The sequence below is a fragment of the Poromitra crassiceps genome (genome assembly GCF_964638095.1).
Source record: "Poromitra crassiceps genome assembly, chromosome: 2".
Taxonomy (NCBI): domain Eukaryota; kingdom Metazoa; phylum Chordata; class Actinopteri; order Beryciformes; family Melamphaidae; genus Poromitra; species Poromitra crassiceps.
The window spans coordinates 95,142,752-95,155,583 of NC_139624.1; the positions used below are offsets into that span (position 1 = coordinate 95,142,752).

The following is a 12,832-nucleotide window of genomic DNA, read 5'->3' on the forward strand; positions in this document are numbered from 1 at the left end:
TTTAAGAGAAAGAAGAAACCTCACGTTCTTTCCTGTTTTCAACCCACAGTGAGTACAAGTCTTCAAATGTGAATTTAACTCACCTGTTAAAAAAGTGAAAGTGAAAGTGAAACACTAGCAATATTGAACTGCGCAGGCTAACGTTAACGTTACAGTCAGATCCTGACCAACAACGTGTGTGTGTTGAATTTAACTAGCTGGCAGAAAAGTGACAGAATTACTGGCGGATATAACGTTAGATTCGCGTGGGCTTTTGAACCTAATAAGAGAGGGTTGAGGAGACTGGAGAGAGAAATCGAGCAGCAGCAGCAGCTAGGCTACTGCTAGCTGTTACAGCAGTACTGCTTGAGCCAGACCCAGGCGAATCTAACGTTATATCAGCCAGTAATTCAGTCGGTTTTCTGCCAGCTAGTTAATTCAACACACACACGTTGTTGGTGAGTAACGTTAACGTTAGTTTTGCGCCGTTCAAATTGCTATAGTGACAGTCGATGCCCACTTCAGTCGCGTGGCTCTGTGCTGTAGCACCGAGCAGTATTCAAGCCCGCTGGTATCATGTAGAGCTCAGGCTCAGCTGTCCTGTTAACGTGAACGCATTACAGCAACGCAGCGACTTAATAAATAATTAATTATTCCCCCAACCCCCACCCCAATGACAATGGCATCGTGCAAAACGATGTTTCACTGTAAAATAATCACGATGGATAAATTCCTGACATCGCACAACCCTAAGGCTAATTCTTATCTTTTGGTTCCAGTTTTTTGTAAAGCAAATTATTCCCATGAAAAACAATTAATTAGCGTCCCTTCTGAAAGACGACGCCCGCATATCAAACAGCTGCAGTCTGCATAACGTTCATCGGGGGGAATAGTATAGGCTATAAATGCACATGACTACTATTACGTTAGTAGTTTTTGTGAGGGAATGCACAGACAGCTAGACAGATTGCAGTTCTGGAGCTGGTTTCCAGAGGGAATATCCTCAGACCAACTCGCCACAGACAGCTATAATAGTCCTCTGAAACTCATTATTATATCCATTAATTTGACCTACTTGTCAACATCGTTTGAGCTTAAAGCCTAACCTACTTACTAGGCACGGAGCATTCCTCCTGGCCGCTTTTCTTTTTTTACTTTCGCCTTTCTTGCTGCATGAGGCGGTTTTGCCCTGTATTTTTTTTTTTATGAATGAGCTGACCATTCGCACCGTTCCAGGCTTGCCGCTCCTACGCTTTCAAGTGGAGGCGGGTTGCCGGGTAACCCGGCGCTGTGACTAGGTCCACTGGCGGAACGAAAGGCGTACAACAATTATCCACCAACCCGTGTTCACAACTTTCACATCGGAGGCGCGGATCCTATTTTCCGTGCATTTTGCGGCTTTCAAGGATGGTGTGAAAGCGGCTATAGTCTATCAGCGTAAGAAGTCTCATGGGTCTGGCATTGAGACTACCATTAAACTAAACAGAAGGAGGTCTTGCTGGCTGCAAGCTCTAACATTAGCTATCAGACATGGCAGTTCAAGTAACAGCTTAACGAAAATACTACGTACTCTTGTGTGTATTCTCCAAACTCTCCTGTTGTTTTCAGCAGTCTTATCTCTTGCTGCCTTCAGCTGCTTCTGAAATAAAGTCGGTCTACTTGCTCAGCATCAACACGTTTTCAGTTGTTTTGGAGAGAAATGAAAGGCTCTGCTGAAGATGACCCTCTTCCTGCTTTACTGAGCCTGGCTGCTGCCATGCCTCCTCCTGCTACAGTAGGCTGGCTTCACTGAGCCTGACTGCTGCCACGCCTCCTGCTACAGTAGGCTGGCTTTACTGAGCCTGACTGCTGCCACGCCTCCTCCTGCTACAGTAGGCTGGCTTCACTGAGCCTGACTGCTGCCACGCCTCCTGCTACAGTAGGCTGGCTTCACTGAGCTAGTGTCCTCTAGAGAGAGAGTGGCGTCAGCGGAGGACCAAAATGAGAGACTCATTAGCCAATGAACAGCCAGGAATGGGTCTCGCGCTACTTTTGCATGCTAAAATAAAGCTGATAATGTACAATTTGATTCAAGGGGGAAAAAACCCTTTCAGAGTACAACACAAACTGTCTATTTTGCTGCAACTCGACAGTGCTGCTTAATCCAGGACCTTACTTCCTGGAACTCTTGAGAGTAAAAAACTGGTCCATTGGAGTGAATGGAGATGTCGGAACTCTTCTATTATACGGCTCTGCACTGAGCCTGTCTTCTGCCACGCCTCCTGCTACAGTAGGCTGGCTCTACTGAGCCTGACTGCTGCCACGCCTCCTCCTGCTACAGTAGGGCAGCTTCACTGAGCCAGGCTGCTGCCACGCCTCCTGCTAGAGTAGGCTGGCTTCACTGAGCCTGACTGCTGCCACGCCTCCTCCTGCTACAGTAGGCCGGCTTCACTGAGCCCGGCTGCTGCCACGCCTCCTCCTGCTACAGTAGGGCCGCTTCACTGAGCCTGACTGCTGCCACGCCTCCTCCTGCTACAGTAGGCCGGCTTAACTGAGCCAGGCTGCTGCCACGCCTCCTCCTGCTACAGTAGGGCCGCTTCACTGAGCCTGACTGCTGCCACGCCTCCTCCTGCTACAGTAGGCCGGCTTAACTGAGCCTGACTGCTGCCACGCCTCCTCCTGCTACAGTAGGGCCGCTTCACTGAGCCTGACTGCTGCCACGCCTCCTCCTGCTACAGTAGGGCCGCTTCACTGAGCCTGACTGCTGCCACGCCTCCTCCTGCTACAGTAGGGCAGCTTCACTGAGCCATATGCCATTATTCCAGCTCAAATAAAGACGGGCAGCCATCAAATTCAAATGCATTGTCCAAATGCATCTCGAAATCAGATCAATATCAGCGGTGTTTACCATGTTGCTATGCTACAGATAGACTGCTCTGAGCGCTCAAGTCAGCCTGCAAGTCCCCGGATGTACTTTCAACTCGCCCTGTTCAGTACCACAGGCATTTCAGACATGGCAGTTCAAGTAATGACCTAACGAAAATACGACCTGCTCTTAAAGTGCTGGATACTCCCAAGAGGACGTGCACATGGATAGCTGTGGCCCTCATGGATGTGTAGTAAGTTTCTAGAGTCTGCTTGGACTTTGAGGACACATGGAGAGAAAGGGAGGGAGTGAGAGAAGCCATCACTAACTCTCTGTTTAAAGCAGCAAAAATTACTGCAGTGAAGTTAGTTTTAGGTGGGATATTTGACATTCACTCCCGGTATCTGTCAAATATTCATCCTATTACTAACTTCACCGCAGTGCAAAAATGCCTCTCTTCAAATTCAGTGTCTTGTTTTGTTTTCCAGCACATGTGCAGTCGTGCCCTTGTAATACAGTGGCCGTGTGGAGTTGTCCTCTGATGAAATTTACATCACGCAGACTCTCACGGACATGTCACTATGAATTTGCATTCATTAGATACAAAAGCGCACAGAGATACTGGACTGTCTTAGCCTGGCTCTAGACCTTCGAAGCCACGCCCATTCCACAGTTGTGAATTTGGCTCTTCTTGGTCTGGAATGGCCATGTGCAAACGCCTTTTCTCCGGTTGAAAATCCATTGACGGGTGCTGATTGGCTAACGCTGTTGTCAGTCAGTCTTGCCTGCGAGAGATCGCTGCCTGCTGGAGCTTTATTTGGGCGGGGAGTAACATTACGGCGGCCGTGGTAAGTGAAGCCCTGCTCGACCAGCTGCCCAAGGAAATGTCCCGGCGCAGCCTGGCCTAGCGGAGTTGTTGATAGCTAGGGGGATGTTGATAGATCTTGCTTCTAGGTTGCTTGTTATGTCCAAGTCACATTTTTCATCAATGGTAAAATTCGTTTTTGACAATCCGTTCCTCGTTGAAATAATTGTTTTACAACTGCCAAATTTAGTAGCCAAAGTAGAGATGCCTGCTGCGTCTGTTTATGTTATGCATGACTACTACTAGTGCAGTGCTCTCTAGTGATTGCTTAGGGAAGCCCGAAGCCCGCCCCCCTCATAGAAATGCTCTGAAGTGAGCGCAATCTCAGACGAAGAGGAAATGAGTTTATGAATTGGCGATGCAGTCTGAATATCAGGCTAGGACCTTCTAGCATTTTCCCATTTTATATTTGGTAATGATTCTGGTCCCAGCATTTGATCTGATGAAGTGTGTGTGTGTGTGTGTGTGTGTGTGTGTGTGTGTGTGTGTGTGTGTGTGTGTGTGTGTGTGTGTGTGTGTGTGTGTGTGTGTGTGTGTGTGTGTGTGTGTGTGTGTGTGTGTGTGTGTGTAGATGGCCAGGCTGTTCTACCACAAGCCCCAGTTTGCCATTCTGGATGAGTGCACCAGTGCAGTGAGTGTGGATGTTGAGGACTTCATCTACAGCCACTGCCGGACGGTAGGACCAAACCCCATATGACGCATAAACCAGGCTTAATCTAGTCCCACATGACACATAAACCAGGCTTAATCTAGTCCCACATGACACATAAACCAGGTTTAATCTAGTCCCACATGAGACATAAACCAGGCTTAATCTAGTCCCACATGAGACATAAACCAGGCTTAATCTAGTCCCACATGACACATAAACCAGGTTTAATCTAGTCCCACATGACACATAAACTAGGCTTAATCTAGTCCCACATGACACATAAACCAGGCTTAATCTAGTCCCACATGACACATAAACCATGCTTAATCTAGTACCACATGACACATAAACCAGGTTTAATCTAGTCCCACATGACACATAAACTAGGCTTAATCTAGTCCCACATGACACATAAACCAGGCTTAATCTAGTCCCACATGACACATAAACCATGCTTAATCTAGTACCACATGACACATGAACTAGGCTTAATCTAGTCCCACATGAGACATAAACCAGACTTAATCTAGTTGGTGAGCAGTCAGTTGTGCTGTCTGCCTGCTGATTAAAACCTGCCGTTGTCTTGCTGGCAGCGACTGACCTGTATGAAAAACGTTTATTCAAAGTTTTTTGATTATCCACAATGCTACATCATGAAATTAATTATCAGGTGTGTAATTATTATATGTGTCAATTCAACATACATAATGTATAATCCACGGAGCAGTTACTGTAAGTGAATAACATGTAAGCCTTACAGTGTAAGGTCTTCTTCCATTAAAACACAGCAGCTAATTGTGCGTAAATGCGTTCCTTATTTACCTTACAAGTGTATTTAGTGATGCCGAAATGTGGAGTGCATCCTAGCCTACCTATTCATAACAAGCCTTTTACTGTGTGTTCAGGATGTAACTTTTGAGAGTAAGCAAGGCAACATGAAACTCTGCATGTTTTCTGAATAGGGTTTGGTTAAATGAGAGATTACCAATGAGACAATGCAAGATTCACTTCATGTTTCCACTGCATTAGTTGCATTTACCCATGGGCGGAGTTAAGGGGGGCGGGGAGATTTACAATGCTCACCATTGTAAATCTCCATCTCACTGTCTGGCTGAATATGATCATACAATTTATATCCACTTTGACAAACATCACAGGTATGTCTTTGCTAAAGCTGTGACAGGGGGGCCTCTGACAGGGCCTTGCTGCAGCTGCCCCCTCCCTCTGGAATGCCCTCCCCACTCACATCTGAGAGGCCAAAACTCATTGTCTTTCATACTCATTATGTCATCTTTCCAAAAGAGCCTTCAAAACCCACCTTTTCACTGTTGCTTTTGACCTATAATCTTTTTCTCTCTCTCTCTCTCATCTATTTTAATATTTTCTCTCTTTATTATAGTTGTTTTATCCTGTATTTGTAAAGTGTCTTTGAGCACGGTCAAAAGCAACAGTGAACAGTGAAGTACTATATAATATACTGTACATTACATTACTAAACATACAATAATGAGTATTAATGTTCTGTAATTCTACTCATACTCTAATATTTCTTATACTTATTAAACAATCATTAGAGAGAGACCATGATGATGCCAGCCTTAAAATGAGGAGAGAGAGAGAGGAGCTCAGACAGAGGGGCAACCAGCAATCCTTGGTGTCACCACGGAGGATTTCCCCTCTCTCGTCTCATCAACAGCGCTGTGCTGGAGACTCTTCCATGTCCCAAAAGTGAACTAAGAAGTGGCCAAAACAGAGGGACCATGTTGTCGGACACTATTGACAGTTTGAGCCTCCCAGCCCAAAACAATCAGTTTTATTAGCGAACGTGTATTGACGATGCGGTGCGCAATTACCTGACTCGGTTACACTGTGTAGTTGTTTGAGCACATTGCTCCAGCTGTGAACAAGGCTATCTCGGTGAGTACTCAACCAATTTAAAAAAAAATTGTCACGATGAGTTTATTAGACACATACAGTGTGAAAATAGGGTTCAGGTTGAGAAAAACCTAAATGATCCTTTAAGCAATGCAGCAGTTTTAGCGACCAATGCAACTTGGATGTACACAATGTAAAATGCAGTGTCAACACTGTCATTCTACTTAGAGATAGTCTAATCGGTTGACGGTAATTATACTCAAGTCTTTAAATAATTGTTAGTGGTTTATTGAGTATCCACCTTGTTTAATTAGAAAAACCTCTCAAGTTGATATGTATATTCTTTGGTTTACAGGTTGGCATCAGCTTGTTCACGGTGTCCCACAGAAAGTCCCTGTGGAAACACCACGAGGTAAGGTCAAAGTGCCCTCCATGTTCCATGATGCTGTATTTACTAAGCTGGGATTGGGCGTTGAGTTTTTGCCCAGTTTTTGTGTGGTTGATAGAACATGTGCCCTGACCACAGTGTTACTGCAGCAAGTGTACAGTGGCCTGGAGTCATATGCAGATTTGCTGTGGCAAACCCATGTGAAAACTGAACAAACATGGGTTTGCCACAGCAAATCTGCATATCACTCCAGGCCACTATACACTTGCTGCAGTATCACACTTCACCAAGGTCCTTCAGACAAATTAAAGGAAGGTCACGGTGTTGCCAATTTTCAACCCACTTTGTATCATTATGTCAGTAATACTGTATATGCAGATGGGCAGCCTTTACCTTGTCTTCATGTTTTCCTGTGCTGAGAGCTGTGCAGTTTATTCCAGCATTTCCATATCAGAGTGACGCAGAAGTGATGGAAGTTATGATCTGTTCAAAGTGGGTAATATATCTTTGTGGGTGGCGGGGGTCTGCGGAGAGGGGGTTTATTTTCTGAGTGAATCTGTTTATGTATGTGTATTGTGTATGTATGGTTCTTTGTAGATGTTTATGGTTTATGTTTTTCTTTTTGATATCAAGGTTCAAGCTTCACTTTATTGTCCCGCTAGGGGAAATTAGTTTTGCGGCAGGATGCAAGAATAAAATACGACAGAATAAAACAACATACACAACATACGAGGGTAGGGATGTTCATTTTGAAAAATTTCCATAATCGAAAATCGGGGAAAATTAACGATCAATTATCGATTATCGATCATACACATTGAGTGCCACAGCGCTTCAGTAAAATTGTCTGGAGCCTGTGCCAGATTCACTTCCATTCAGTTGAAAACAGCTATAGAATTTTTTATATTAGGGCTATATGGACAGGGCTGGACTCTAATGAAACATTGGACACTTCTGCTTCTTTCAAAGAAGAAATTTTGTTTCTAGACAGTTCCATTATGAAATGACAGCCTCTGAAAGAAGAGCACTTTCAAGGGTTTTCTGCTGTCTTTTTTTACTTTTCAAGATAGTCACTTTTATGAATACTTTTTGCACTCTAATTTCAAGCACATTCACTGACTCTAGCTAATATTTTCTGATGTAGTGACATGGTGTAGTTCTGTGCAGCCTGCGTGCCCCACCCCCCTCTCCCCCCCTCTCCACCCCTGAGCTGCAAACTCCTCCCCACACGCACACAGTCTATTTTCGCAGCCTCCGTTTTTGCCCCGGGCGGATCCCAGCGCGACAAGGAAATGGCAAACGGGACTGCAGGAAAAGGTTTGGCCGTTCGGCTTCGGGTGCTGCCTTTCTGGCAGGTAATCGTGTGGAGAAACTATATGCAGACAGATAGACAGAGGCAGAAGAGCTCAGTTGTGGGCGCGGATCGCAGCCAACTGTCAGCTGCAGACAGAGCAATCTATATGGCTCTGGCTGCAGCATGCATCGGTGTCTCTTTGATCACGGCTTTCTCCGCTTTCTCCTGCACAAAGTAAAGGATCTGAGGTGGGTGGCGCAGCTCCCGTGTAGATTTTTAAGGTGGCGCCGTGTGATCCCTTGAAGGGATTCATGCTCACTGGCTGGGTACGACCTTAAACAGCAGAATTATGGAATAATATGAATTATGATTTTAGGACGTCCACAGACGTCCATGGCACTTCTCGTTACTTTTTTTTAGGACGTCCACAGACGTCCTTGGCACTCAATGTGTTAATAATAATGTTTTATATATATATATATATATATTTTTTTTTTACAAAATGAATGCCTATGGCAGAAAATACGAAAGACAACGTGTTCTCCTCAACGAACTCTTTATTTCAATGTGTCTCCTCTCCAACACTCTGCTGTCCCCGGCGCATGCCGGTGTGAATTCCCCATGTTTAAAACAGTTTTGTTGGCACAAAGGCCCGTGCCCAGCCAGAAAACTAGAGACTATATGAAGCTCCACCTCACGTTAGTCGGCTGTGCAATGGAGTGGGGCGAGGAGGAACGAATTCCACCCAAACCTAGTCCGCAATTTTTTTTTTTTTTTTTTTTATTTTTTTTTTATAATAACAATAACCGATAAAAATTCCACATGATTCCATTCCTTAACGATCAATTATCGATTTTCGATAACTGATGAACATCCCTATACGAGGGTGCAACAACGAAAAACGACAGAATAAAACAACAGACACAACATACAACAAATACACAATAAAAAACAATAAAACGCCAAGGAGTCAGAGCAGGGACATTGCACAACAAGAAAAGGGGTGCAAAGTGAAAATGTGCATGTGTGCAAAAGTGGGTAGTGCAGAAAGCTAAATGCTATTAAGCATGTTGATGGCGCTGGGGATGAAAGAGACGTGGAATCGCTTAGTGCACCTGACAGGTGCTCTACAACGTCGACCAGAAGGTAGAGGATCGAACTCCATTTGGAGTGGGTGGTTCTCGCAGTCCAAAATGACAAGGGCTTTCCTAAGGACCTGTTTATTGTAGATCTCTGAAAGTAAAAATCTTTTTCGATATGTTGGAAAATGTAAAGACCCTGGCAAGCAAAATGCACCAAAACCTTCCAACTATGTAATTTAGGGTCTTATGTGACTAATTGTAAACCTCAAAAGGTAGGAGACATTATTTTCAACCCAAATCCTAAATATTGCCATTTCCCTGTTTTCACTGCTTTTTGAGGCTGGGGTTGAAGTGGGCGGTACTTAGGGCTCATTATCTCCCATTTTTATCCCATCATTAAACATCGAACAAATCATAAAGAAGAAGCTCTCAGTTGTCTGTCAAAGCTGAGATTTAAAAAATCCCGAGACATAACATTTCACGCGGACCGAACCAATCGAATAAAAATCGAATATTAAAATAATAAAGCACTGAACAGTTTTTCGATTTTAGAGGAAGATTGACAGCCCTAAACTGGTCTAGCCTTACAACCCACATTTTTCCTTCCTCATCACGACCCAAATTTCAGAATTAAGCCTAAATTTGTAGCGTCATTTAACCCCCTTTGCAACAAGCTTGCATGACATCTTGGTACCAATGGATGCCCTAGGTCTTCTAGTTTTATATGGTACCAGTACCTTCACTCTGGCTTTAAAAATGAGCCCACTACAGCTTCTGAAAGACAGTATTGTCGGCCGCGGACACCAGCGTCCTCAAGGAGTAAGAACTTTTTTCTCATGCACACATCCGCAACCCACTTTTGGGTCTCAACCCACAAGTGGAGAAACACTGCGTTAGAGGATATCTGCACATTTATGTCCGATCGAATGGGGCTGTTCACACAGAGAAGCCACAAGGGAGGAACACTTTCAAGGTTTTTCTGGGGTGGACAAAGAAAAGCTCAACTTTCTGAGGCACCACAGTGTGGATGATCTGTCAAACCACAACAGACAACCAGTGAATGGCGAGGAAGGAGGACTGGTTATTTTAGTCACCCAGAAATCAAAGCCTGCATACCTCCTACTTTTGGGCGTGACCATCTCCCCCTCTCTGCACCGCAGTTAACCTCTTCTGTATGGCTGATACTCTACGCTCTTTCACCACACTGGTTGTTGTAGTCTTTGGAGTTTTTGCCACCGCTTTTTCCTCTTTCCCGACATTACAGTTACCTCTTTAACCTTTCAGTGCCCCTACTGACTTGAAGTAAATGTAGATGCATGCATGTATGTAAATTAATTAGCAATATAAAGCAAGCAAGAATACACAAATTTGTCTATAGCAACAACATTCGACTGCGTTTCTATTTTGAGCAAATTCTATTTTCTTATTAGTATAGCACTGCCTTTATACTTTTCAGTTGCCAGTTAAAGAAGTGGTTTTCCACAGTGACTGACCGACTGACTTTCTCTTTGTCTGTCTGCCTGTAAATGTGAAGTACTACCTCCACATGGATGGACGAGGAAACTACGAGTTCAAGCCCATCACAGAGGAAACGGTGGAGTTTGGCTCCTAATTGACCGGTAGCCACATTCACGCCAGCTCCGAGAAAACCAGCCCGCTAATTCTCTGCACTCAAAACAGAAGTTGTAACTGAAACCTAGACAATAATGTTTTTAATCAATTGTAACTCTTTGTTTTCCAGTCTATTATTTAAAAAAATCAATTTAGTCCTGCTTAATGATTTATTTGTTGATGGTGATTGTAAATAACTTGTAATTTATGTTGCCTACTTCTGGGTTGCATTGCACTGGGCCAAACCCGTAGACCTTAGAGAGAAGGGGCAAATCTACTATAATGTTTGCATCATGTAAATGGTTTGTTGTAATAGTAACAGACAGATTAGCTTGTAGAGATATTTTGAGTGAACTCTTGCCAAGCTAAAACCCCTTGTCGTCTTCAACACAGCAGGTCCCACTAAGGTGTGTTTCCAGAGAACAAACTGAGGTATATGCAAGCATATATAAATGCACAAGTGCTGCTGCTGCTGGATGTCTGTATGGGGGTTAAATACTGTAGTGTATGCCCTGTAGGATATTGTAAAGGTAAATCTCTCGAAGTAAAAGCATGAGAATTAATACTAGTGAGCCACAGGACAGCCATACTCATTGGAGTTGAATGGACTTTGTTAGAGCCATTCCCAAGATGAAGCTGTTTGGTCTGAAGGTTTTCAAGAATAACCTGGGCGGTAACGGTGCGTTCACACGGTCAACAAATCGCTCGATGGGTCGCTCTTTTATGACTGATTGTGGGAATGGCCCGAGACTGGTTACATCATGTAGTGGCCTGGAGCTACAGGCAAATCATATATTTCATAGCAAGTAGGTTTGGGCGTAGCCGGGATCAAATTTTTTATATTTTTAAACGTTGCCCACATTTTCCTGTGGTATACGATATTACTACAATCTGATGAAAAATCATGTTAAAAGTCACATTGTAGGGCTTGGACGGAGCCGCCAATTCCAGATGATGAATTTATGTACTTGCTCCTATACCGTTTCCCACCACAAGGTGGCTGCAGTTGCACTTGCAGACTCACTGAGTGAGTGACGTTAACACCGTTGGTTGCCATGACGTGGTTTGTGACAGTTGGCGTATGCACCGGCACTGTTATCGCTGGTTAGTAGAGCGTACATCGCTAGCTGCTATCTTTTGGGTAGAGATTGCTAGCTGACAGGAACGCGACTGTCTGCACGTTTCTCTCGTTACTCTCCCTTCTGACACACACACAGACCGAGAGAGACAATGTAGGTTTTCCGTTTTTCTCTGTCTCGTCGCACATTGTCGCTACTTCAAGAGAAGCTGTCGCATGACACATGATTAGGGTCACTTGACTGGCTTCTAAAAAGTCTCTTGAAGGTTACTTATTTGACAAACTTAGTAGTACACATTGATTACAATAAGTTCTTCACCACACCAGACCGTGGTGCTAGACAAACACTCTTAAGGCATTTGTTATAAATTATATCCGCACATTGCACAGCAGATTTTTTTAATGACGGTAATGAAACGCACCCCGTTACAATTTTCAAATACCCCGGCATACGGTATTACCTTATTACTGCCCAACTCTACTAGCTAGTTAATTAGGTAGCATAATCACTCGGCTCTGTAGGAAATCTTATTGTTTTCAGTGTGACCGCACGGGAAGGACCCACGCTCATCAAACTAATGATGTCTAATGATGTGAAAATTCGAATTGTTTCCTTCTGAGTTTGGGATAAATAAGCTGAAAAAGATGTGACTAAGCTTTAGGAGAGCTATATAAAACAGGGCACTTGCTGAGAAGTGCAGTGATGGCTGGCACACAGTGGCCAAAGCCTTTCCTCAGCCCCTCTGCCATTACTCAACAGTTGCCTCTTGTTCTGTCTTTGTCACTGTAATATAACACAATTCTAATGTAAAGAATCAGCCTCTGTAGAACTATGGTTTTATATGGATGATAATGGTATGATGTGGCTCTGAAGTAAAAAAAAAAAAAAGTGCATGGACCTGCAACGATAACGCTGTATGAATAATGCCTTTTCATTAAAATAGAATGTTTCTTTCTCTAGTGTGTCAATGGTGTGATTAAGTAAACTATCAACTCAAATACTCTAAGATAATCTAGATGAGGTTTCACTTGGGAATCTCTCACTTGTTAGTCTCGCTGGCCAGCCTCCTCCCTTCTGTCCGAGGCTGGCCAGCGAGACTACTCACTTGTTAACCTTTTACCTCCTAGCAAGGGCGATACCACATCTGACCTTTGAGATTTAG

The 12,832-nt window shown here is 44.0% G+C and overlaps 1 protein-coding gene across 2 annotated transcripts in view; it reads left to right on the forward strand.

The window, feature by feature from the left end:
- The window catches only part of abcd3a (ATP-binding cassette, sub-family D (ALD), member 3a), an 87,322-nt gene extending 74,693 nt beyond the window's left edge, over positions 1–12,629 (forward strand). For both annotated transcript variants that reach the window (XM_083655717.1, XM_083655718.1), the window contains exons 21-23: positions 4,261–4,365; positions 6,572–6,628; positions 10,515–12,629. In XM_083655717.1, coding sequence (XP_083511843.1) covers positions 4,261–4,365; positions 6,572–6,628; positions 10,515–10,592 — 240 coding nt within the window. In that variant the 3' untranslated portion in view covers positions 10,593–12,629. The remainder of the gene's footprint in view (positions 1–4,260; positions 4,366–6,571; positions 6,629–10,514) is intronic.
- The last annotated feature ends 203 nt before the right edge of the window (positions 12,630–12,832 follow it).